The sequence below is a fragment of the Malaya genurostris genome, chromosome 3 (assembly GCF_030247185.1).
Source record: "Malaya genurostris strain Urasoe2022 chromosome 3, Malgen_1.1, whole genome shotgun sequence".
Classification (NCBI taxonomy): domain Eukaryota; kingdom Metazoa; phylum Arthropoda; class Insecta; order Diptera; family Culicidae; genus Malaya; species Malaya genurostris.
The window spans coordinates 171,170,542-171,197,286 of NC_080572.1; the positions used below are offsets into that span (position 1 = coordinate 171,170,542).

At 35.0% G+C, this 26,745-nt stretch overlaps 1 protein-coding gene across 2 annotated transcripts; it reads left to right on the forward strand.

The window, feature by feature from the left end:
• Nucleotides 1-8,028: 8,028 nt before the first annotated feature.
• On the forward strand, nt 8,029-26,312 carry LOC131435661 (LIM/homeobox protein lim-6). Of its 2 annotated transcripts, XM_058603784.1 has the most exons (5): nt 8,029-8,576; nt 18,488-18,692; nt 24,710-25,410; nt 25,468-25,638; nt 25,697-26,312. In XM_058603784.1, the coding sequence occupies exons 1-5, from the start codon at nt 8,471-8,473 to the stop codon at nt 25,723-25,725; spliced, it is 1,212 nt and encodes a 403-aa protein (XP_058459767.1). In that variant the 5' UTR covers nt 8,029-8,470; the 3' UTR covers nt 25,726-26,312. The 2 variants fall into 2 exon arrangements, with proteins under 2 accessions (XP_058459767.1, XP_058459766.1); XM_058603783.1 differs by having other exon boundaries at nt 8,031-8,576; nt 25,468-26,311.
• Nucleotides 26,313-26,745: the final 433 nt, after the last annotated feature.

Consider the following 26,745-nt stretch of genomic DNA (forward strand, 5'->3'; position numbering starts at 1 on the left):
GTTAAATACTAATGAAATAACCATTGTGGCAAATCTAGTAGCACTGGTTCCATTCCGCTATACGTCAACATAACGCTGTGAAGTGTGTGTTTCATCGGCTGTGCACAGAGATGCCAGATATTTTCATAGAAAATATGTATTCCGTTGCATAGAAAGTCGATATCTGCTCTATCTGTTTTCACTAATGAAATGATGTCAACAGATAGTTCTTTATATCTCCGTAAGTCATTGCCCCGCTCACGAGAATATTGAACGAGTTAATATATACACAAAAAAAAAAAAAAATATATATATATATATATATATATATATATATATATATGTATATATATATATATATATATATATATATATATATATATATATCAGTTCAAATTGGTTCAAAATTTTAATATCAATGTTTGTCAGTGTTCATAATCAATTATCTACATAAAAGATTTCCACTTTAACATGTGATTTGTCCGTTGATTAAATTGATTACGTTGATTACTTTGATTTAAATCAGTATGCGAACGCAAAAATCTATACAATACAAATAAATCTGTATAAATGGCATCTCTGGCTCTACACTTTGTTTTAAGAAGGGCTAATGAATAAATAGTAACAATTACATTTTGGTTTAAAGTTCACCAAATTAACTTTACAGTAAAGTTTTAAATTCAAAGCGAAAGGTAACGGAAACGACCGAAAAATTTTTAAACGTTGAAATGATTTCAAACTGGTTCTAAAAATATCGTGTGTTGTCTCATAGTTTGCATTAGGCCGTTTTTAAGAAGAATTCTGACATTTTGAACCTGAGAGTGTAATAGTGGAATATTTTGTTTTGATTGCTGTCGCCATTGCTAATTTATAGGATGAATAAAGGATCAACGATAGGATGGATAAAAATCCATTGAGATGGAATTAGGAGCAGAGTAGTGAACACATCATAAGTGTTTTTAGCTGTTTTATGAATATTAGGTAAATTTTCAAGAAATGTGAATCAATTCTCAACATGGAGCAAGGCGAATGAAGCAGTAATATGAAATAGTTATAGTGATTTTAGTTGCTAAATCGGGGTTTGAAGGCGACGTCCTTACAAATGAGATGAAATAGGGAGCTCTTACCCTATGTTATTGCCATATCAATTCACAGTAACGATTCACATATACGCTAACGTATTTATAATGGTTTCGCAACGGAAAATAAACCTTTTTTCAACTAGTAGCTAAAAGCATAGCTGTGACTAAAGATATGTTAGAATCAAGTAACGATAATTTACAAATGATAGTTAGTTCAATGTTTACGTTATAAAGAAACACTGCTGTCACCTTGTTTTAACCAGTATAACATAAAAAACATGTTCGTGCTCTTGTTACAACACAATTGGATTAAGTGGTTAAAAACTAGTTACGGGTAGCTACCTGAAACCTAAATAACTATTTCGTAATTAGTTATGTTACGATGAAACATTGCTGTCACCATGTTTTAAACAGCATAACATAAAAAACTTATTCGTGCTCTTGTTGCAACATAATTTGGACTTTGTCGTATCAGAACTAGTTGCGGATTGCTACTTGGGCCGTCCCGGTTGTCCCGGTATAGTGCGAACAGGCTATCAAGAGTAAACCAAGTTTCCTGGTGTTAGAAATTTTTTTTTTGTTTCAATAAATTTAATTTAATTTAATTTTTAGAAATTTGTATATTACATACATATCCTAGATCTACACCCCACACCACAAAAATGAAGATGGTACAATTCCTTGCACTTACAATGGGTACTATGGATATCAATGAATACAATCAAAGTAAATTTTTAAGTGATGAAGTTGAAGGTTATAGGTAACAATAGCCGTAGATCTTATTCTAAAGAAAAAAGAATATTGTAGATTATTTCTTGGAAAAAATACTGATAAATTTTTTTCAATGTTCACCTTGCCAATAACATTAAATTGCGAATTCTAGAATTTTTATGTAAAGCCCCTGCTTTGAATCATTCCCGTTCCACGCTATTCATTTAAATCTATGACAAGCGCAGTCAGATTGTTCATCGCTAATACATACCGTATTTATTGCCTTCGGCTTCTTCGAGCAAAGGTTTCTATTTCACTGGAATTTTTATAAAAGGTATATGAATCTTTATTTTGAAACAAAATCTGCGAGAAAAAATCCATACAGTAATGTGTTAGTTACTGACTACCACACATTGTAGTGCAAGGAAACTGAAACCAAATTATTTTTCACTGGCAGTTTTCTGCAAAATGGAAAAGGTTTCGTTCAAGGTTTCTACTTTTCTGGAATTGCCATTATAAGCAGAAACGACTGATTTGTTTCATTTTCTACTATATGATAGTTTTATCTGATCAAATCCGGAAAAAAGATTATGGAACTTGTTTTAACGCACACATTATTGACATTACCTATACACTTACAAGGAGTCTTTCTCCTTAAGCTACGCTTCAGAATGCAGTACCTATCTATTTTCTATTTCATATGAAAATCGTTAAATATATCGTGACCAAAGAGAACACCGTTTCGAAAATGAATGAATTTGAATGGGACTTACTTCGCATTTATAACCAGTCCGATGACATCAAAATTTGAGAACACATTCATTCAAAGAATGAGCTTCGTTCATAACTTTATGTTTCCATAATTATTTCTCTTAATTCAATTGTTAATTTATCTGAACATCGAAGTTATCTCCGTTTCAATCTGTTCGTCAATATTCCATATGAATTTAGTATTGAACAGGCGTAAGTCTTGATACTCTACTGCGTATCTGGCTATCACAACAACAAAAATCCACCAAAAGAAGAATGTGTAGGAAATTTAACTGTCTTGTTGAAAACTGATCACCAAGTAGAAAATGAGGATCTTCGAGAACTCCAGTAATTGCAATGAAAAACGAAATCGTTGTATATTATTTTTGGAGTGGATTATTCATCTTCCCATACTTTGGATAAAATTTTTAGTGAATTCCAATGAAAGTTTACATGATTTTATCTCAGTGTATAGTATTGACATGAATTTGTTCGCTAAGAAAAGAACGGGAAAAAGACTTTGCTACAGCTGAAAAAAAAAACAAACGATGTGTACTAACATTGTTCTAAATGAAAAATTGTTCTCGTGAGAATTACCGTTAACGTTAAAATCACTGTGGAGTTGCCGGAAGCTCATTCGACGGTGTCACTCTAAATACTCAACCAACTAGAAATTCAACATAACTAACCACAACACAACCAGTCAAGTGTGTCAATGGGGTTCAGCTCTCTAACGACTGTTCTCGTTCTACCGCAGTTCCTAAAATAATTAGCGTCATTGTGAAATGTGATGCTCAAATGATGAATGTAAAAATACGTACATCAGATGCTGTCACCAGGACATTGCGTGTACCCATATAGATCATACAAAACAAGAGGAGTCATAACAATTGTTTGCTCAAGGATTTGTAGTGCCACTTTCAAAGTCCAACAATAGCTAGCATGGCGTAAACAAAACTTCATCCACACACACAGCATCCATGGGCTCTTGACGTGAGGATACACTTGAAAAGTAGAAAGGGATATTCCATCGTTATAAAAAGTGAGCTAATCGTAATTATAGCGCAAAGGCAATACACATATTTTTTACCGCATGAATGGCTGATGTGTTAACAAATTAATAAGGGTTGAGGGATTACCCTTTGAACAAAGGAAATTGAGACCGTCGAGCTGCCTTTTCCAATTGCAAGCCTATTTGAAGAAGGGACGTGTTGCAGCAGATGAAATGGAAAATTAATTTTATAATAGTTCCTTCGGGTCGACGGGAAGCCACTTGAGTTTCGGGTATTGCAAAAGATGATTTGGTATTTGCTTTGCATGGTCCACTAAATAGTGCAGATGTTCCGCAAAAGTAAATAAAAAAGGAAGTACCTTTCCGAAAGAATGCAGTTTCCACTAGTCCGAGAAGTGTTTGAGTTAAAATGTGAATGTGCTGTAACTGGCACGCATAATAAGATATCATAAATCTCGATTAACATTAGAAAAGGTCCCAAGTGCAAATGACAGTTTCTCTTGGTTTACTTTCTCTTTCAATTATTACGGTAAATTCCAGTAATTTCCAGCAAATTCTACAGTTTCTATCGAAAGTAGATGGTTTTTGCTATTGTCCTATGTGAAGTGTTAGATGGAAAGATTGCTGATTGAGCCGTAATACTCGAAAGAGAAAGTATCCAAAAAGAAACTCTCTTTTGCACTTAGGACCTTATCTCGTGTTTGTCTTCAAATGACATCGGAACGAAACTATTAACATTTAACCCGTCGGTCAAAAAGTCAAAGAAAACAACTTTTTTTCAAATTTCAAACAATCGTATTGCTCTTTAAGTAGAATACATTGGTATTCTACTTAATTCTACGTAATTCTACTTCTACTTCCTCTAAGCCAGTGGTTCTCAAACTCACCCAGCCAATGCGGCTGGGTCCCATGCATTGTCGCTCTCTGGTGGGGTGTAGGGACCAGTTTGAGAATCACTGCGCTAAAGAATAGCTCTAAAAACGCTTCAGTTTCAGATATGGCCACATCACTTGATACGATTTTTTTTAATCTAAGTAAATAGTTGCTGGTGGCTGAATCTGGCGAATACGGAGGACGCGTTAGCCATTCAAATTTCGACACACGTAACGATAAGTTGTTTGTGATCAGTTTTCGATCTTCCATAACGATGAAATGCACGACCACGTTTATGATTTACTTTGAGCAGAACCCAGTGCTTTTCCAGATTTTCTCTATAAAAAGGTAATAGAGTTTCTGTAATAACCGGCTTTCGAATGGAGCCTCGGAGACCCATAGTGTTGATCATTGTTTTCGATGGAGCAGAGTCCGGATAACATATTTGAAGCCACTGTTGAGCTTGTTAAGTGTTTTTTTCGCCTAGAAGCAATGATTTACTGATAAATTAACACAGGAAATTTTCCATTGTTTTGAAAAGGACAAAAATAGTTCTCTTAAAAGGCTTTCACTTTCTAATCGATATGTCAGGAAATTTCACACATAGTCTTTTGAAAGACGGTACTTTATAAACATGATATGGATTTGACTATGATAGCGCCATCTATATGTCAGTCACACGACTTATTGCTTGATGTGTTAATTCTTATATTGTGAAATAGTAGTCATAGACTCCAAAACAGAGCATTTTCTCAGAGATGTCTCAAACCGATTTTTCTTAATTCTAATAGTTTTCTAAACTGCTATAGAATTTCATCCGGGTTCGACTTCCGATTCCGGAATTACAGGGTGAAGCAAATTTAAAAAACAAATAAAAATTCTACTTAATATTGCTAAAAACTGTTTCAATTAACTTTTCGTTTGAGTGTTTGAACAGAATGATTTTACAAGGATAATTTTTTTTTAAATATTACCATTTAATTCTGTTATAAGTATATCACGTCACTATACAAATTCACTATGTATCTCACGACACTATAAATCTTGTATAATAAACGTCACATCACATATGCACATTTCGAATACAATTTATATTCTTCTTCAGTGTGATAGTTTTGTTTAGTTATTCAATTCTTTTTTTATGTTAGTTGCTGGTCAAACGAACTATACCGATTTCCAGTTTTCGGTTTCGGAAATACCGGAGGTAGTTATCAACAACACCAAAATGGAATTTACATATACTGTTAAATAATTTCATCCGGATCGGACTTCCGATTCTGGAATTATCGGGTGAAACGTGTTTAAAATTTCAAAACGAGATTCAGGAAATTTCTACTAAATTTGCAAGTTATTAGCATAACTTACGCTCTAAAAACTTTGTTTCTAATTCAAGATTTAATTAAATGTTTTGTGAAGAATACCACAGTAATACTTATGACATTGTGGGTAATATGAGAAAGACATCAGGTTTCCTATGATCGCGTCGCTTGCCTAGAGCGAGTACAAAACCTCATAACTGTCTAAATCACCCACTCCGCGCACCTCATAGTCATCGTCCATCTGTAAAGTAAGTGAAGCATTCCCTCTTCTCCTTATCATTTTTGTATAAAATGTTCAAAACGACGAATGTAAAAATGACAGATTCTCTTTGTTTACTTTCTCTTTCGATTATAGCAAAATATTCCTGCATTTTTCAGTAATTGCTTCAGTGCAGATTAAAAGATGATAGCTTTGATTATTATTATCGGTAAATAATTGGAGAGATGGATTGCTAAGAATACCGTAATAATCGAAAGAGAAAGTAAACAAAGAGAATCTCTCATTGTTACATTGATCGTTTTGAACATTTTATACAGATTTATCCTTCACTGTAAGCGATAATGTTGCTCGTTGTTCACCATCAGTGGGGAGTATTGATATCAAAAAGTGAGTATATGTCATTTGAAAGAAACGTGAAATTATTTACAAATGTTAAAACATGCTGCTTTCTCACTGAATTTGAGCAAAACGTATAGATACAATTAATTTTTTGCAACAAGTGTGATACTTTGAAAGCAAACAAACTCGGAAATTCAAAAAGTCCCTCGCGCACAAATACAAAAGCAGGCTTGTTTTTTGTTTTGTTCATTTCGTTGCCAGATCTACGCAACGACCTCTGATTGTAGGACTTTTTCGCACATATCTCGGTTGATTGTTCATTAGGGCGTATAAGCAAGTGACAGTTTCTCTTCAATCACTCTCTCTTTCGATTATTGTGATGGGATGAAAAAGATTTTCTTTGATTTCACTACTCTGTTTGAAAGTTGAAAGTTTCGAAAATCATTTTATGCAAAGAGTTGAGTGATAAACGTGGAAACCGTTTGGTAATTTATAGAAGAGAAAGTAAACAAAGAGAAACTGTCACTTGCTTATACGCCTTAATGAAAAATCAACCGAGATATAAAACATTGCTAATGTTGTCAATATTGCTTCAGCCCAAAAAACATTAAATTCTTGATAAATTGTCTCTTAAAATCTTTCTACTGCAAAACTTAATTCACAGATTTTATTCAAAAGTTAACGTTAATGCCATATCGTTGCAACGAAAAAGATGAGACATTTGCTAGGTAATGCTGCACAGCAATAGTAACGGATGATCAAATGGAGTTCAGAAGTTCTATCTGCGTATTGGAGATGGTGTTCAAATTGTCTACCACTGTTCAATTAAAAATTATGCTCATATCTTCCATGTTGCACAAGAAGTTCTTTCGTCGAGTTACTGGAGAAGCGCCCAGCGCGCCAATCTCATCGCAACTGTATGATTCCGCAGCATGTTGTAGTAAAAACGGAAAACCTGAATATTACTTGTAGTAACAGAATATAACTACGACTACATGTAGATATAGCTTTCACATATTGAACTAAGTAAAACCAAGAACTAAGTTTTATAATCGTGTCAATAAAATGATTGAAGCTAAATCTGAATGTAATTGAAAATACTTGATATACATCACATCTGGTCTAGTTAGTATAAATTTAAAGTTGACACATCAAAAGGATAGCAAATGAACAATGATCATACGATACGAATCAGATCAAAATTGAGGTGCAATGATGTCTTCGCGGTACATGAGACTTTCCGTTTTCGATGTTTTCAGTCGTTATACTTGTATTAGTGCATGCAGGATTCTGTTTCCCCACTATACTCAAATCATTGTTGTGGATTCAAACAAAGTAGGCGGGGCCGTGCAGTTTGTTACCGTTGTCTTCTTTCAGTGAAGCGTTTCCTTCCCTCTCGGCGCTAGCTTGTTAATCGTTGGTGCATGCGTGATGCTGAGTTGACTTGCATCATACAACATAACAAATGCTGGTATGTGTTGAAGTGGCGTGGTATAAGTCTTATCGATTTTCATAACACTTCTCTCAAATCCATTGCGCCCATTCTCTCGAACTTCTGTCAGTTAGGTGATGGTATGGTTAAATCATTTCGTCTCTTCCTGTGTCCGTCGGAACGACGAATGTTTGGAATTGGTATCGAGCGCTACACTCGCGACACCCGGTTTTTGATGCACCACTGTTGTAACAGGTTGCGCTTTTTGTATTTGTGACTGTATTCTACCCCTTCACTCAGTTTCCCCGCTTCGTCTAGTAAATATTGGCCGATCTGTAAAACGTGGCAGGGAATCGTTGCAGATGTCGGCAAGGCCTTCCTCTTTCCCTTCTGCAATGACTGTTGACACTCTCCGTTTCCACATATTCATTCTCTATGTTTTATTTTTCTTTTATTCTTTATCTGCTGATCAGTCGCATAGTCAGCATTTCGCCTGCGGATAGCCCACATGTGTTTTGCCTTTCGCGGCGTTCGGACGTGTTTGGTACGCATCATATGGATCGCGCACGCATAATCGGTGGTTTGGCAAAAATCTCGTACTTGTCAACAAAAATAAACAACAAGGATTAAAGTGCTTCTTCTGTAAACAAACCCACAACAGGAAAAATATGTGCTAACGGTGAATGTAACAATTCAAAGTGTTTTGTTAGTGTTCCAGGCAGAAGAAAAAAAACAAAATATAAGTTCCCAAACATGTTGGAATTTTATCATAACTTAAACCTCAACACTGGAATAACACAGGGTCAAACAGCGGATACTAGTTTGCGGGATAGTTCAATTGACGGTTGCGAACGGACAGGTAATGAAAAAAGGCTAAATTAACATCGGCTTTAATAATGTGCAAACAAATCAATAGTTGATTGAAGGCTATGACCTATTAACCAACTAACTATTAATAGTTTAATGCATTGGTGCTATTTCCGTATGTAGACAAAAACACTACAAATGAGTTCCTTGTGCGTAATTTTCAAGCAACGCTTCCTAGAATTGAGTATTCAACGCATAGTTATACACACAAAACCTTCCTGTTCAAATTGAATATTATATACATGAGTTATGAATGTTTGATAGTTCTGCTGTACCTGTATAAAACCTATATACTGGATGTATTACATCCACGAAGAAAGGATGAAAGACTAAAATATAAATAATAAAGATTTTTATTCAAGTGATTTAACTCAGTAGTCTGAATTGATCAGAACATATATTTAATCGACATTACAAATTGCATTTATTCTCGCGTTCAATAAAACTCAAAAGAAATTACTTCACATTCTTCGGATTTCTGTTAATTTCAATTCGAAAAGAGTGTGTACTTTAGGGGACGGGTATAGCGTGATGGGTAAGTCAATGCCTTTCACGCAGCCCACCTGGGTTCGATTCCCAACCCCGCACATAGGGTCAGAAGGTTTTTCTGGCCCGAAGAGGTGAATGACCTCAAGGTTAGAACCTCTATAATCGAAAAAAAAAAAAAAGTGTGTACTTTGTAACATTTCATAATGTAACGTGTTGTTTACGACTTTGTGAAATATGCATTTCTAAAATGGAGCAAATTCCAATACTTCCGTTTAATTTCTTTTCGAAATTTTATTATTTTACGAAAGCCAAATACATAAGTTTCCATAAGCGATTTTTACATAAGCGATTACCTCTTCATTGCTTCTAAATTTTTTACCAGTGAGCATCCTCTTGAGGTCTGAGAACAGGGAAAAGTCACTGGGGGCCAAATCTGGAGAATACGGTGGATGAAGGAGCAATTCGAAGCCCAATTCGTTCAATTTCAGCATGGTTTTCATCGACTTGTGACACGGTGCATTGTCTTGATGAAACAAAACTTTTTTCTTTTTCAAATGAGGCCGTTTTTTTGAAATTTCGTCCTTCAAACGCTCTAATAACGCTATATAATAGTCACTGTTGATGGTTTTTCTCTTTTTCAAGGTAGTCGATGAAAATTATACCATGCGAATCCCAAAATACAGACGCCATAACCTTACCGGCCGATTGTTGAGTCTTTCCACGCTTTGGGTTCGGTTCATCGCATGCAGTCCACTCAGCTGACTGTCGATTGGACTCCGAAGGGAAGTGATGGAGCCATGTTTCGTCCATTGTTATATATCGACAAAAAAAAATGGTTTTATTTCGATATAACAGCTCCAAACACTGCTCAGAATTATAAATTCGTTGTTGTTTTTGATCGATTGTGAGCTCACGCGGCACCCATTTTGCACAAAGCTTTCTTATATCCAAATATTCGTTAATAATATGTCCAACACGTTCCTTTGATATCTTTAGGGTGTCAGCTATCTCGATCAACTTCACTTTACGGTCATTGAAAATCATTTTGTGGATTTTTTTCACGTTTTCATCAGTAACAGCCTCTTTTGGACGTCCACTGCGTTCATCGTCTTCGGTGTTCATATGACCAGTACGAAATTTTGCAAACCACTTACGAATTGTTGCTTCGCCCGGTGCAGAGTCTGGATAACACTCATCAAGCCATTTTTTGGCAACGGCGACACTTTTTTTCATCAAAAAGTAGTGTTTCATCAACACACGAAATTCCTTTTTTTCCATTTTTTTCACAATAACAAAAGTAGCTTCACTCAAAATGCAATATCTCACAAACTAATAATCAGACAGCTGTCAAATTCATACATGTATCTTTTGAAGGTTGGTACTAACTGAGAATGGTATGGATTTAATTCTAGTGGTGCCCTCTCATAGAAACGATACGAACTTTTCAGCCGATCTGTTATAATCAAATCGCAGAGCATACTGCAAATGAGGCCTATGCGTTCAAAAGTGGAGGCGATATACATGCAATTTCGGATAATCAAAACCTAGATGCGATGTAGTAAAGCATTTATTGTGATTCAGTTTAACAGTTTCAGTGATTTTCTTTTGAAATGTATGCGATCGTAAGTATATTTATTGAGAGTTTATTCAAGAATCTATGCGATTCTAACCATACATCCTATTAATACGCAAAAATAATGACGAGTTTTTAAGGAATCCAGGCTCGAACCAGAAACTTGTGGATCGTTTCCAGTTGTTAAGCCCAATTCCAGACGAATACATTCTTCTTTTATCTTAGAGATGACTGAGTCACATCGCATATCTGAGCATATGTAAGATCTTACAGTGCGAAATAACTCATTACGTTTCATGATGTAAACTATCATTCACATTCACACATATGTATTCACAGTATATCGTAGAAGAGAAGGTTTATAGAATTCCTTATTACGAGGAACTTCGTATCATTTCACGTACAAGTTTGTTGTTTACATAAATACTCCATGATACTGATAATTTTTCAAACAAGTGTTTTTGAATTTTCAGTAAAACGCTTCGTATTAGAATGCGACCAAATATTTTAAATATTCAGCCAGTAAAGTCGGAATTGTGCGATAACATCATATAGGGGAAAATATGAACTTCAGTCATATGATTATACGATAGTGATTATGAAAAGTGTTTTGAGCGATCTAATTCTTGCAACCTTATGCGATTTGTGGTTCTCTGGGTAGTGAAAACTGTATCTAAAAAGTTAAGCCGAAGTTTATTCATTACTGCTGCACAACAAGTGTACCACGCTCATCAGCATATTGGATTGTTAAAATTATGCTGATGAATGGATATTTAAACATTCAGAGATAATTACGAATACTTTGAATTCGAGCCGACGGCATCTTTTTTGTAGTGTAGCTAAAGGAATCTCTGGCCCAAGATAACGCGCCGAAGTTTATATAAAATTTTATGTTGAATAGTAGTGAGAATGTTTTTATTACTTTATTATTACGTACTATTTTACTTATTGAAATTGAAAATGTAATTTGGTTGAATAATTGAAGTTCTATTGAGTCAATTTCGAATATGCAGTATACTGACCAGTTTCGGACACTTAAGAAGCAAGACTCTTTGCAAGCGTATGAGTAATGCCAACAATGTGTGCGTAAAAACAAATTCCGGCGCTTCTTTTCCAGATTTTGCTCATTAAATTTTCCATATGGTTGAAAAATAAACCAATCGGTTCATACTGCTTAAAATTGCAATTCAAGAACAGCGAAAATCTTAGTTTAAAACTCTTTCGTTTTCCTTAAAACTGCTCGAAAAAAATTATTTCAGTATCAGCTTACTCCCACTGACACATTTTATTAGCAACAAACACATTCCTATATGGATTTCCTCTTGCAGAAATTATTGCGATATAAAGATTTACGTACCTTCTATTAGTAATCCGGCAAAAAAGGAACCGTAAATTTAACACGCGAAAAGCAATGGATATGGAATGTCGTCGTAAAACTATTTATTTTTCCGGCAAACTGCTTTTGTAACAGAAAATATTTAGTTTTGTTTATTTTGTGTAGCGCAATCTAATACAAATGCATTGAAGCAGTGTTGCTAACTTTTTAGGGAATTAAATCTACATTCATAAAATGTAAGCAATTTTCCATCAAACGTTGGTGAAAAATTGATCAAAACTGATATTTCATCCGAGATGTAAGGCTTAACATTCATTTGGGAATAAATTATTGTGAAAAAAGATTGTTCGAATCTCAATTGTGCAATCCACTTTGATAAACTCGGTGCACTGCATATATGAATACACAGATCTATGGTATACGTACCAAATAAAATGTACGTAATACATAAATTACCAACACAAGTTAACTTGGTTTACTCTTGATCCTTAATGCCTGATGTGATTATTTTGTTAATCACTAAGTGATGTACACCGCAATCATTTAAAGGATAATGAAACTATTGTATAAATATCATCCACACTGCATTTTCCTGAGCATTGATAGATTTAGGTTCACCATTTACACTGTATATTCCACGCGGTATGTTTTTACACACACATTTTTTGGCAATTTCGCTAATTTAAAATGATAATAAAAGAACCGATCAAAGATGATAGTAATAAATTTGATGATGATTGGCATTATTTAAAATTAAGATCATCAATATCTTTTAAGGTAATGTGCATACACAGAAGCGGTGTAACTGATTTCACTCAGGTGAGAATTGAAAATGTGTTGGTGGTAAGTTGGCTGTTGGATTCCACACCCAAACATTGTTCATGTGTGGAGTTCAGTATACTCCCAATGGAGCTTACAACGCCCCTGTGCATACATACTGTGTATGTTTTCAGGGTTCAGCATAACTGTGAACCATATGAATACTTATTATATCAAAAATGGTGATAAGAGCACTTCTTGGGAAGAATATAGAAAGAAAACTTGTTGTTATTTTACGTGAAGTGGAAGCATTGTACAGGTATGTAGTGCTAATTTAAAAAAAAATAAGTGGAAAAAACTTCGGAAATTCTTCAGTAGAACTAGTCCAACTCTTCACATTAAAAATGGTTCAACAATAGACCTCTGTCTGCCGGGTTTGTTGAACGAAAAAATGGCACTCGGTTCAACGGTCTGTTTCAAAGTCAGCAAACGAAGGTCCCGTGTTGGCCTCCCGTTGAACAATTAATGGGACGTTGGTTAGACCAACGATACAACGTATTTGGATGGATAACGGAGATATTTTCGCCACTCTAACATATTAATATTTTTGGTTGTAATTAAAATGATATACATATTCATACCTAATATGGTAATGAATAGAATAGTCTATTAAACTCTAAGACACGATGTACTTTATTTTAATTACATCTAAAAATATGCAGGCCAGACCAAAATATATTAGAGTGGTCAAAATACCTCCGTCATCCTACAGCTTTTGCTCGATAGTAACGGAATTCTTAATTGGAAAGAACCATAGTTTTATGATTAAACATATTACACCGAATATCAAGATAGCTCATTTTCCTGAATATTAAGATATAGGGCGTTTGGCGATCGACTAATATAGCTAAAACCGCAGTAACATTTAAAAAAATGAAAAAAAAACTGTTGAAAAAGCCTTGGCATTACTTTCCTGTAGTGGAATTTGACCTTCTGTTTCAATAGACTTCGCAACCGATTCACAGTGTACAGAACCATTGCATGGCTGGTGCTACGATTCTACTGACACTACGAATCCTTCCAGGTCGGGGCTCGAACATACGACAACTGATTTGAAAAACCAGTGCCCTATGCATTGAATTGCCAATCCGGGAATGATGAAAACTAACTCCGAATCAACTTAGCGCCCAAGCAACCAAAAGTTCCACATTTACTGAAAATATCCACTTTCTTGCTGCTTAAAGTACACGCGAAACATTCGACAACTGGGAAGTACAGAACAAGTTCCGCGTGAACACGTGATTCTTGTTATCAACTGGGAAGTACAGAACAAGTTCCGTGTGAATTTTCTCGCTACATAGAAACCGAACAATGTACTCAAGAAGTAACTTAGAAGTTCGTTCAGTTGCGTCACGCGAACTTTCAAGCGTGAATAATTACTTAAAACGGGCTGCTTAGCTCAGTTCCTTTTATCCGAACTTTTGATTAGTTGGATGGTCTTTCACCAAACTTGCAACAGAAACTTGGAACTCTTTCGCTGAAGAGGTGGAAATCTAATGATATTTTCCAGGAGGTGGATGTGAATACTATTCCTAACAGAGATAAGATATTTCTTGCGACTCTGAGATTATCATAAATGTATTAATAAACAGACGGGGTAGTAAATGTTAATAACATGAGAGAAAGGGCTCTAAAGTTTTGTAGTCCAAGACGAGTGACACAATTGCAAGGTGGGTGACCAACGAATCCAATATCAAAGTATATCTGAACCGGTTACTCTATATGCAAATATAAGTATGTATAATATTTGATAAAAGATGTTTGTATCTCTTTTAGAACCAAGCGACGAAAAACAACAAAAATCAGCAGGAAGTATAATGAAAAATTATATAGATGACGAACTTGAATTTGAATCACACTTGTTTTGAGAAGTCTGAACATTTAGGGAATATTGTTTATTCGGGTTGTGTTTTACCACATCCTGAATAGTTCAAGGATGTACAAGGATATAAATCCCTTGCCGATACCATGCTTAAGAATCATGAAATATTGAAACATGTATTCTCATGATATCATGCCTTATTATTTATGATTTCATTAGTAACATGACTGAGAATTTTCATGATATCATTTTGCTCATGAAATTCCATGAGAAGCATGTATCATGATTTCATGATTTTTTATCATGGTACTGGCAATGGATTTTTATCCGTGTAGGTTTCAGTCCTGTATCCTTTCTAGGTCTACATTTCATGGTATACAATGTTCTCAGTTGAGTATAAAACAAAAACCTGTTTTAATTCACCTAGCGTTATACAGGGTCCGGCACTCGAAGTGTAACCAACTTCAGACCTTCGAGCCTGGCGTCAAGGTAAATGCGACATATTATCGGGAAAGTATTCTGGAGGTTGCTTTGAAGCCGTGGGCAGACAAACATTTCGGTGGCAGACCATGGACGTTTCAGCAGGACTCGGCACCGTCTCACAAAGTTCGAGTGAACCAAGAATGGCTGAAAAACAACGTTTCGAAAATCATCACGTCCACACAATGGCTCTCGAATTCACCAGATGCGAATCAAATGGATTATTCTCTTTGGGCCATTTTGGAGAGCAAAGTCCGAACTAAAAGATACACCAGTCTCGAGGCGCTGAAAAAACTTATTGTCCGCGAGTGGGCCAAAATACCTGCAAATCACATTCGGGCAGCTTGCGATTCATTTTTTGACCGTCTCAAGGCCATAGTCAAGGCAAAAGGTGGTCATATCGAGCAAAAGTGAATTGATTCTGAATTTTGTATTATTTTTACACATTTTGTACTTTGAATTAAGTAAAAGTAATTTTCCAAACTGAATTTATGGCCTTTTTAATTGGTTACACTTCGAGTGCCGGACCCTGTAATGATGTCGTTTTCAAGACACTTATATTTTCATATATAATACTGCTGTATTATTCAGAGCACTTATCTCCGACTCTTGAAAGAAAACAAAAACGTTTGTTTGGGTATTAACTAGCATAAAATACAAACAAAAGTAGTTCTCAGATCAGTTAAGCTATCTGTGAGAATTTCTGGTAATTCTGGAACCGGAATCCAGAGCCCGTTATAGTCACAGTCAACGTGTGGCCATCAACTGGCATAATCTACGCATCGAATTTGTTTTGAGACCACTTGAAAACCTTTTTTAAGTTTTTGCATCGTCGATCTTAACGACGGTTTGAAAATATAAGCATTCATCAATCTGTGATTCCACCAGACACCACTAGATTTTTCATATAAATTTGAGTTTGTGAAAATCGGTTCAGCCATCTGAAAAAATGCGTGAGTTTCATTTTAGAGTATGTGACCATTATTTCTGGTACTTCCGGAATCGGAATGCGTGGATCGGTAAAGCTTAATTAAGATTTCATGGCTAGTATGACCCATAAATAGGATTAAGTTTGAACCCAATTTAGAAGATTTTTGCGTTTTTGCATCGCTACTCTAAATAACAGTTTGAAAGTTTATAACATCATTATCTTGTAACTCAGACACCAGAAGTCTAATCCGAATAAAATTCAGAATTTTTGTATGGATCCATAATACTATAATGATAATCGGTTCAGTCATCGCCAAGTAAAGTGAGTGCACAAAACATTTTAATGTTGTTTATTTATACCGGCTTTAATCTAGTTGCGGTCGTTCGCCGGAACAAAACATTTTGAATTCTCAACAACTGATTCAAATTGTATATGACACTCAAAAGTTGGTTTTAAAAGTGAATGCATAACCTTTCTATAAGAGAAAGGTTGTAACGGGAATTGTTAGGTTCGTGTCCGTTGATTTTTTATCACGAATATATTTATATTTTTTTTTAATTTAAAAGGAGTTACAAGTGTTGTGAATCTGGTTGATAAACGTAACGTTTTAGTTGACCCTACATTTTATATTAATGTTCAAATTCAAAACGAATTACGAGAATTCCAAAACACTAGCCCTTCCATATGTAATTTTACCAAATTTCATGAGCATCGTACCATTCAACAGTAGTCAAGCCGTTCAACTCGTACTGCCACCGATGTCGCTCATAAATCATAATTAATTTCCCTGAACCTTATCATGCATATCATCTGTTTGTTTTCCCGCGCGTGTTGAACCCTCCAACACATCGTATCGATATCGATAACAAAAATATTCGCAGCTCATCTTTGATAGATACTCTACCCACGATTATTTACAAAGAGAACGTAAATGATGTAACCAACAACACTGAAATGGTGATGGTTGTTACTCACTAGGAACATCAGTGGAAAACCATCTAATGCTAGGAAGTAGTAAAAATACTTCAATCGCTTTCTTGCAATAATCGTGAATTCCAAATGCAATCAAACTATATGTTTATCGGTCTGAACCATGAACGCTTTGGTATTGCATCGTTTTAGCAGGATCGATTCCACCTCCTCTAGGTTCTCTTGCTGGTTGTCACTAGAACTAACCCGACACAGCCGATTTTCAATATTTGGAAGGAAACGACACTTGAGAAGTTAGATTAAAGTTTGGAATGTTCGTTCAAGGATTATTTTTTCCTTAGAGATGGTAGATTTCGCTAGTACATCGAGTGCTGCTGAGATGGAGTGATTAAAATTCAAGTTTACTTCAGTGCGAAGAGTAGAACGGTAGTCATCCATGCTGCTGAAGGTGTTTGTCAACCGACGACAAGCTGATAAACTGAAATAGAAGGAGATAACCGCGGAGGTGATGGAGAGGAACAACGCCCTAAACGTGATGGTAGTCAGTGTTCTTTTGCGGCCAAAGCTCTTTGTCACAGGAAATGAGTGTTTTCAGTTCAAATATTTGAAATGAGAATGTTTCAGTTACATTGGAAAAGTTGGATGTCGAAATTGGCGTAATATTGGTACTGTTTTCAGCACTTCAATTTTCCTTATCACGAAAAAGAAAATATGACCATTTGTCGATAAAAGTTGATAGGATTCTAGCTTTAATTTTCATTGAATTGTACATGATGTAAGAATTCTTGATTGGAACATTGATATAATCAGTTCAATTCCTCCTTGTATTACATACTAATACCGTATTATTACACAGTTCGAAAAAATCTTGTGATTTTACATCGTATAAGATGCACATAAATGCAGCGTCGTATTTCATACAAATTTATATTAAAGAACAAATAAAATTGTGTGATTTGAAAATTACATGTCTTGAATTCGAATGAAATAAAAAATAAAAGATCGATAGCAGCAACGCGACTTGAACCGAGAAACATTAGGTCACAAGCACATCGGTTACTCGACTGAACCGCAGAGCTCATATCTGTTCATTGAATAATTGATAAATATAAATCCATACAGCAGCACTTGGTAGCCGAGTGTAAATTACACTTGGAGCATATAAAATTCTATGTGAGTGGAATATTGCGTCATTTGAAAAATTAAGTAGTTGTGAATTGTATCGTTAGTAGAATTCTGTCAAATGTAAAATTCATTATTTTTTTCTGTGTATAAATACGTTACCGAACGGCTAAAAATTAAATCAGAAGATCAAAAGATGAATTATTCTCTAGAACACTCTTTTTTATAGTGACCGCACATTCTTAACAATACTCAATACTATGAAATTGTGCAATAATTTTATGACTTGATTTCTTCGGCTCTATTGTTTATTGAATATTCGTTTTATTTTGATTTACTTCACACAAAATATAATGGCATAGTTCTGTACTTCTTTAACAAGAATTCATACCCTTTTACAGATATTGTCGGGACAGTCAAGAGCGAAAGAACGCAAGAGATTTGCGAAGGATGTGGCCAAAAAATCAAAGACCGGTACTTTATGAGGATTTCTCCGGATCAGTACTGGCACGAGCAATGCTTACTTTGCTGCATCTGCCACATCCAGCTGAATCAATCCTGCTTCACAAAACACACCAAAGTGTACTGCAAAGATGATTACTACCGGTAAGCTAACTAATCCGTCGTGAAATTAATGTTTTACGTAAGAAAATCCACATCGTATTCTCAGACCGTTCCGAACACCGAAAAGTTTCTGGCGGAACAAAGACGTGTTTACATTAACTTTCTGGTGAAAACCAATCTCCGTGAATCTTTACATCAACTTTTGTGTAGCAAAAAAAAAATGCCAATGGAAAATGTTACACAAAAACGAAAGACGGAAAGTTTCTCAGCATGGATTATCCTTATTGTCGAGATACATCGCCACCATTCCAAAGAACGTGAAAGAAAACCACATCACGCCTAGCGATGCGATAGGAGGGGAGCGTAAAAAAGTTGAATACCGAACAGTGAGAGAAATGGAAGTTGGGAGAACGGGTTTTTTTTTTGGACCGTAATTTTCACCGTCAGCCACGCCTTCGGTGCGAGTTTGCGGGCATATTAATTTAAATAGAAAAACATTCTGCTAAGAACAAGAATCATTTCAAACGCCTACCATTACGATATCGGTACCAAATAATTGATAGTCATATTTGAATAAGTGAAATGATTGATCATTTTAAAACATGCCATTTGTTTTAAATACGCTACTTTTAAACTACTATACGCGCATGAATTAAATAAATATAAAATGTAACGAGTTCCGACATATTAGCAATATGTATTAATTGAAATCAATATGTATTAATGTACAATCAATGATTTGGTTATTACCATTAAGATATCATTTGCTTCAGAAGTTCAGTAATTTTTTAGGAAACGGTGATGTTATAAAATAACTGACATGCTTTAAGTTACGGCTACTTAAATTCGTAAACTGTAAAAATATGACAAAATTTGAGTATGGGTGGTGTACACTCTGAATCGGCTGCGAAATCTGTTGAAACAGAAGGTTAAATTCCACTACAGGAATGTAATACCAAGGTTTGGAGTAAAATTTACTCAAGCTATGTGCTGTCTCGTAATCGATGATACATTAGAAAAATCTTCGAGTTTTCGAACATTTGAGTGATAATAATACTTCAATCATTTTATGGTTTCAATTATACTACAGACGAAATAGATTTCGGCTATCTAACCGTACAGATTTTGATAATTTGAAGGGGAAAAAGCTTATTTTGTAACTGCCAAATTTATGCAAGGTGCACATACCCATTTCACAGTTATTTTATGTTTCGTCTTTGACTCATCAGCGCGTAGCCGAAATCTGTTTCATCCGAGGAGTCAGTTTGGACATTACAATTCGGTGTAACATAAGCTGCTACGCACTGATGAGTCAAAGACGAAACGTAAAATAACTGTGAAAATTTGTATGGGCACACAAAAAAATCCAGAAGTATCCCAATTTATAAACATATAACCTTCTTTGTTAGGTTATGTTTGTTTGGTGAAAATCAAAGTTACCAATGACACATTGGTTAGTCGTCAACGAAACGAGATTAGTTTAGATTATCAGATGTTTCGGAATGAAATTATGATTATTTTCGATTGATAATGATGATTGTGCTGACTTTTATATAATTTATTAAACCCCGTTTTTAACCTAACCAAGGTTAAACAAATGATACAATAATTTTTCAGAAAAAGCGGCTGTCTCAGTCTTATAATATAAATTATTTACTTTCCAATGTTTCGACCTTGTCTAAGGACGTATTGAAGGAAATTTTATGAATGAAGCGTTCAACAAGTTGTACATTGTAAAGCTTTCTAAAGTTTATCGTTCATTGTCAAAATGTATAGCGATACGTTATGTGGTCAATTTCAAAACATGTTCAAAAATACTACAAATACGAATGCTCATTCACATAAATTATGGAAAAAAATCTGTTAGTAAAACTATTACTATTGACTGCATGCAGATATTTGGTTTGGATGAGTTACGTTCAGTGTCACAGTTACCTAATTTAATGATTACTCTGATCTTAAGCAACGTTTTCGTCAATAAGACATAATCCCTAAGACCCTCTCTGTATACACACCAGGTTTTGAGTATCAAATTGGTATTTCTAGCAGATCGGAATCTTCGGAATCCGTAGCCAAATTTTTTTAAAATGCAATAGCAGTTTTTTTTTTTTTTTTTTTTTTTTTTTTTTTTTTTTTTAATAACTATTTATTGGAATATGAGTTAAAATTAAATTATTAGGATTTAAATTGGGTCAATAGCAGTTATTATACTATCCCAGACTACCTGCAATTTGAACCTAAGTTTGATAAAATTGGTTCGGTTATCTCCGAGAAATCAATGTGAATTTCAACCGGAGACTAGTAACATGATGGAATCATCGGGTTTTCAAAGATAATTTCGTACATAAAAACTTACTTTCTTCTAAAAGCTGCTACAAGCATTGAATCCAATCTATTTTGCATTGAACGCATAGAACTGAACAATATGATTAAAATTCAAAGTTATTTTCGATTATTTTCGCTATGACTATAATAGACATATTTTGATTGGATTATTGTAATAATTGGATTGGATAATTGTAGTAGAAGGAAAATTTAATTTCGTAAGAGATAGCATAACCGTTCCCTTAACTCAAGGTTTTCGAAAACTATGTCGCACATTAGAGCCGGAAATTTGAATAAAAACACATACTTTAGTACTCCAAATTAAACTTCCGTGATGTAACGTCCTCCCTCCTCCCTTGTCAAAATTTTTCATAGCATTTTGAAACACCTCCCCCTCCCCTGGTTTCTTCACACACTGTATTTTGCTTATTGTTTATTCTTTCAATCGATAGCAGTTTATTTTGTTGATAAAAGAATTATTTTTGAATGTTGGTTAAAAGTTCAAATTAAGTCGAGTACCATTTCCAGCTTTAGAAGTGATTAAATGCGGTCAGTTTTAAGATTTTCGTACAACGCATTATAGCTAGAAACCTAAAGTTAGTATATCTGATATTTTGTTTTTATATCTATTTCCATCAGTGGCCCAGTTAAAAATGAAATTATATAGGGCTATTGTACCAAAAGTCATCTCATTAGTAGAGTCGCTATGTTATTTTGTCGATTACTCGACTTTCAATCAATTGTGAAAAAAACCTTTAAGAACCAATACCACCGAAAAAATAGTTCGAAAATTGTGCAATACTGCTGTTATAGCGACACCAAAACTCGAATTAAACGCACCTATTTTCATCTTTTTACTTTTTTATTTATGACTTCTGGTCAGTCAGTAATTTTTACTTTTTTCGGTTTTTAACGATATCAAACTAACTAGAGATTATAAGTAGAGAAAGAATATGAAATTATAGAGCCATAGTAGTCAATGAAGAGCAAGGATATGAAGAATAAAGTGCGGAAAAGTGAGACGTGACATGGGTCATTTAAGTAAGCAGAAGGCTACTCGCATCTAAACTTTTTACCGTCTACCAGAGGAGTCGAACTTAGGCATCTTAGCGATACGAGTCATCCGAGTCTCTGATATGTCAGAAAGTCAGAAAAAAACCTATTTTCATCTTACATGAGATAACCACACCAAATTCACTGAACGAACATCATTTGACAGCTATCGGTGGTTTATTTACGTGTTCGTACACGTCAAACATGAACTTTATTCATTACAAGTGCATTTGTGATGTCATCTTGCAAAACCTAAAATGAGATTACTGCTGGGGCTGAGATGAAAAATGTGTCTTTTTGCTATTATATACATTATAAGTATATTTTTCGTACGGTTCGAACTGCTTTCAATTTATATAAGAGAAACTGTTCATGATAGCAGTTTCTCACTTTGCAAAAAAAGATAGTAAAAAGATAGATTTGAACTAAACTGTAAAATCAACAACACAGTTTTACCAAAACGCTTCATAGAAATTAAGATACACGTTCTCTAGTTTAATTATTTTGAATGAAAAAGAGTTTTGCCGCAATTTTTCTTTTAGAATCAATTACTGCATGTTGGAATCACCTCATATGAGATAACGCCGATTGATAGTACATCAGTTGTCAGTTAATTTTCGTGGACTTTTTCTTCACTGGACTACCCAGCGTCGCTGAGCCGCCAATGTATACACTCAGACAAAATAACAAATTATAGCTTTCAGACATAACGATAATCAATATGCTTTAATATTTCACTTCAAATATTCATAAGATGGTCTTTTGAAATTCACAAAAATATTAGAGTGAATTCAATCGGTTAGTTTTATGATCATTTTGTAATATAATAAATTTTCTTCTGCAATTCAATTTAAAACTTGTTTTTAAATATTTCAACTGTTAAAAAACATTTTGTAGATATTTTCAGCATAAACCAATCCTTACTAAAAACTAATCACATCACATATCTTATGATCAAAAAAGAACCGGAATTTTCATTTTAAAATTCCCGCGCTTGTCCAATCGGTAAACTTTTATTCTCTAAACGTTGGCAAAACTTTTATACACATTCTGTCAAATTTTAACGCATATCGTACGATTAGTTTTTGTTTGGCGTCTATACAAAGAAGTTGAAAAATTTTCGTGTGGCGATTTTTATAATGGATGAAAATTTAGAACAACGTGCGTGCATCAAATTTTGTGTTGCAAATGGATTTAAGTGTTCCGAAACGTTGAAAATGTTAGAAAAGGCCTTTGGTGAATCGTGTCTAGGAAAAACACAGGCATACGAGTGGTATAAACGCTTCAAAGGTGGTCGTACAAGCTTGGATCATGATGAGATCCCTGGCCGCCCAACAACATCTGTTACTGAAGAAAACATTGAATCGGTGAAGCAAATCGTGTTGCAAAATCGTTCTGTACCGATTAGCGAGATTGCTGTGTTGTTGGGCATCTCTTATGGAGCAGCCGAACACATTTTAACTGATGTTTTGGGTTTGAAACGGTTCGCTTCTCGGCTGGTGCCAAAAAAGCTGAATTTCATTCAAAAACACAGCGTTGGTTGTGTCGCAGTTTTGGCCAAAAACTCAACCAATATCATCAACCAAGCACCGTACTCTCCAGATATGGCCCCGTGTGACTTTTTCCTCTTCCCCAGACTCAAATTGCCTTTGCGGGGAACGCGTTTTGAGACCATAAAAGAGAATTCGCTGTGTGAACTAAAGGCCATACCTTCGGCGGCCTATAAAACTTGTATGGAAAATTGGATCAAGCGTTGGCATGCATGTATTGCCGCAGGAGGAATAATAAATAAATTTATAAATGATAATAAAGAAATTTATTAAAAATTGAAATTTTGCGTTTTTTAATAAAATTCCGGTTCTTTTTTATCATAAGGTATATTTGCGATTCTAATGACTCGTAGTTCTTATGTCTAGGAAATACAAGTTATATTTTTTCCTCAATCAAAATGAAATTGATTTCCCTTTCGTTCAGGTACACTCTTGATACCTGATGGTTCTCCGAACAATCTTCATCGAAGTAAGTTTTAAAAGATGGTTTCCCGACTGGAACAATAAAATTTGTGAGGTGAATTCATTTTTTAATGTATCCGGATCCGAAATTATCGCATCCTCGCCCACATTTTTGTCGTGATGAAATCACAAGAAAAAACTAAGGCGTTTTCACATTACAAACTATTGATGAAACACGTAAAGCAAATAATTATAAACATAAATAGATAACAATTAAGAAATTTATAAGTCTGTTTATGGAAAACTGTACCTATTAATGGAATTGATTTCAGCTTGATTCATAATCCCTAGTTCTATTACCTTACCGTTTACTCAGAATCGAACAATCGATTCAATACAAATCACATGCTACTAAGCACGCAGACTGGAAGAACATAGCTTTGGAAGTTTGTTGAAGGTACATCACCGAAGGGTGTTTTTCTAATTTTGCTTCGTGACTTCGGTTTCACTTCAAAGCACACGATAATATCTCTAAAAATCCTACACCTAGGAAGTCAAGTTCATATTCCATAAGAAACCACCCTGCTTATCAAGTCGGAATCAACTTTACATGTTGAATGTTCTCAATGTGATCATCAATATATACTTGCCGCAGTAGTTTACCAACTTTCCGACAGACATGCAAACCAAACCGGTTACTCATACATTGTTCATATTTTCTAATTTCAGAATCTACGGTCTCCCTCAACTGCAACAACAACACCACCACCAAACCATGTCCCGCGAATGTTATGGCTGTGGCGAACGAATAGCGCCGAATGAAATGGTGATGCGAGCAAAAAATCTAGTCTATCACCTGAACTGTTTTCTCTGTTTTACCTGCAACAGACCGCTACAAAAGGGCGAACCATTCTCTTTGCGGGCGGGCAAGCTCATCTGTCAACATGACCTAGAGAAAGACATATACAACAATTTGCACACAATTAATCCACATCATAACCCTCATCACCCGTACGGTGAGGATGATTACCTGCTGGAAGAAGGAATACGTTCCCGTGATGGGCGTCGAGGGCCCAAACGACCTCGAACAATTTTAACCTCTGCTCAAAGACGTCAATTCAAGGCGTCATTTGATGTGTCTCCAAAGCCATGTCGAAAGGTTAGAGAAGCATTGGCCAAAGACACCGGATTGTCAGTACGGGTTGTACAGGTATGGTTTCAAAACCAGCGAGCGAAAATGAAGAAAATTTCTCGAAAAAACAAAACGGGACAGAACAATAATAGTGATAATGATAAGAATAACTCTGATAAGGACGAAAAATCAATCAAATTGGAATCACCTAGCAGTGATCATGGTCATTACCTAGGCGTTGATGGGTCGTACGGATCGTCCACTCAGCCTCTTAATCCTAACCTCCCATATTCACCAGGTACGTTTTCTGATCAGAAACAACGTGAATGAACAATATTGATCAAATTTATTCCAGATTTTCCTGAAAACTCTGATGCTAGCATGTGCAGCAGTGATATTTCATTGGACGAAAGCTTTGACAATTTGGATGAAGGCACTTCGGACACTATGTCTCTACAAAACTTAGACCTTCAAACTAACCTTAACGGCAGCAGTAATAGTAACACCAGTGCCAGCACCAATACCGGTACTACTTTAGTCAATCACAATAACAATAACATTAATGGGTTGATATCCGGGACTAGCATTACGCACATCGACAAGCTGTATCTGATGCAGAACTCATATTTTAATGCCACGTCCATCGAGCAATGATTTATCTACGGGTGACGAGGCAGTAGTATGCGGCCCTCTCGATGTTCCATCTCTATCTAGTTGAACGTACTCCAACAACAAACTGCGTTAAGGCATTGATTTTTTCGTTTTAATTTAGTTAATCTAGAATTATACGACGATCACGATCAACACGCCAGCAACGACCTAGTTTATCCTAGTCAATAACCATTAAAACCTTGTTTTATTTTATTCTTGATAGAGCAGATTGTTGGTGATGAAAAATAAATCTGCGCTATAACTACTTTTAATACGAAAACTTATTATTTTGTGAAACTGTAATAGAAATGTATCGTGCGCATATGATGAATGAAAAAATTGTTATGTAAAATAGACTGGAACAATGTATATAATGTTTGATTGTTGTAAATTTATTGCATTATTAATCATAATGCTGGGGATATTTTACACCCGCGAGCTTTAACTGCACCTGGGTTATTCGAGATGGGTTTAAAACAAATGATCCTTCATAAGCAATGTAAGATTATAGACAGAGTAAAGATTTATTAAAATAACTGGACTCCATTTTTTGACTGATTACTCACTATCTCTTATTAGAAGTATTAAAGAGGGTACTCTTTCTTCTTCTTCTTCGCTCTGTTTGCCTTGCTTGCAGCTAAGACATGGGGATGGCATCAGCGTATGCTATATCGCCAGCGATGAAGGGTACTCTTTGAAATGCTTGAATATTTTTAAATTTACTGTCAAACACAGAAAAATGCAGGAAAATTTCGTTTGGTAAATCAGTAGATGTAAGTTTGAGGGTGAGAAAAACAATTATTTTAAATAAAAGATTCAAAACAGGCAGACATATTAAGCATTTCCCTAAGCTGGTTTTAAAAATTTTCGTTTACACGATACCGTCCGAAGTTTTTTTTTATTTTTTATTCAAGAATATAATGTTTAAGGCACACTGCTTAAGCTCTAAGATGCCAAGGGCTTTTACTAATTTAAAATTTAC

Coding starts and splice junctions, on each gene's coding strand:
- LOC131435661 (XM_058603783.1), top strand. CDS start 8,471: ATGTTGGAATTTTATCATAACTTAAACCTCAACACTGGAATAACACAG. Junction 8,577..18,487: donor TGACGGTTGCGAACGGACAG/GTAATGAAAAAA, acceptor ACCCTTTTACAG/ATATTGTCGGGACAGTCAAG. Junction 25,411..25,467: donor TAACCTCCCATATTCACCAG/GTACGTTTTCTG, acceptor AATTTATTCCAG/ATTTTCCTGAAAACTCTGAT.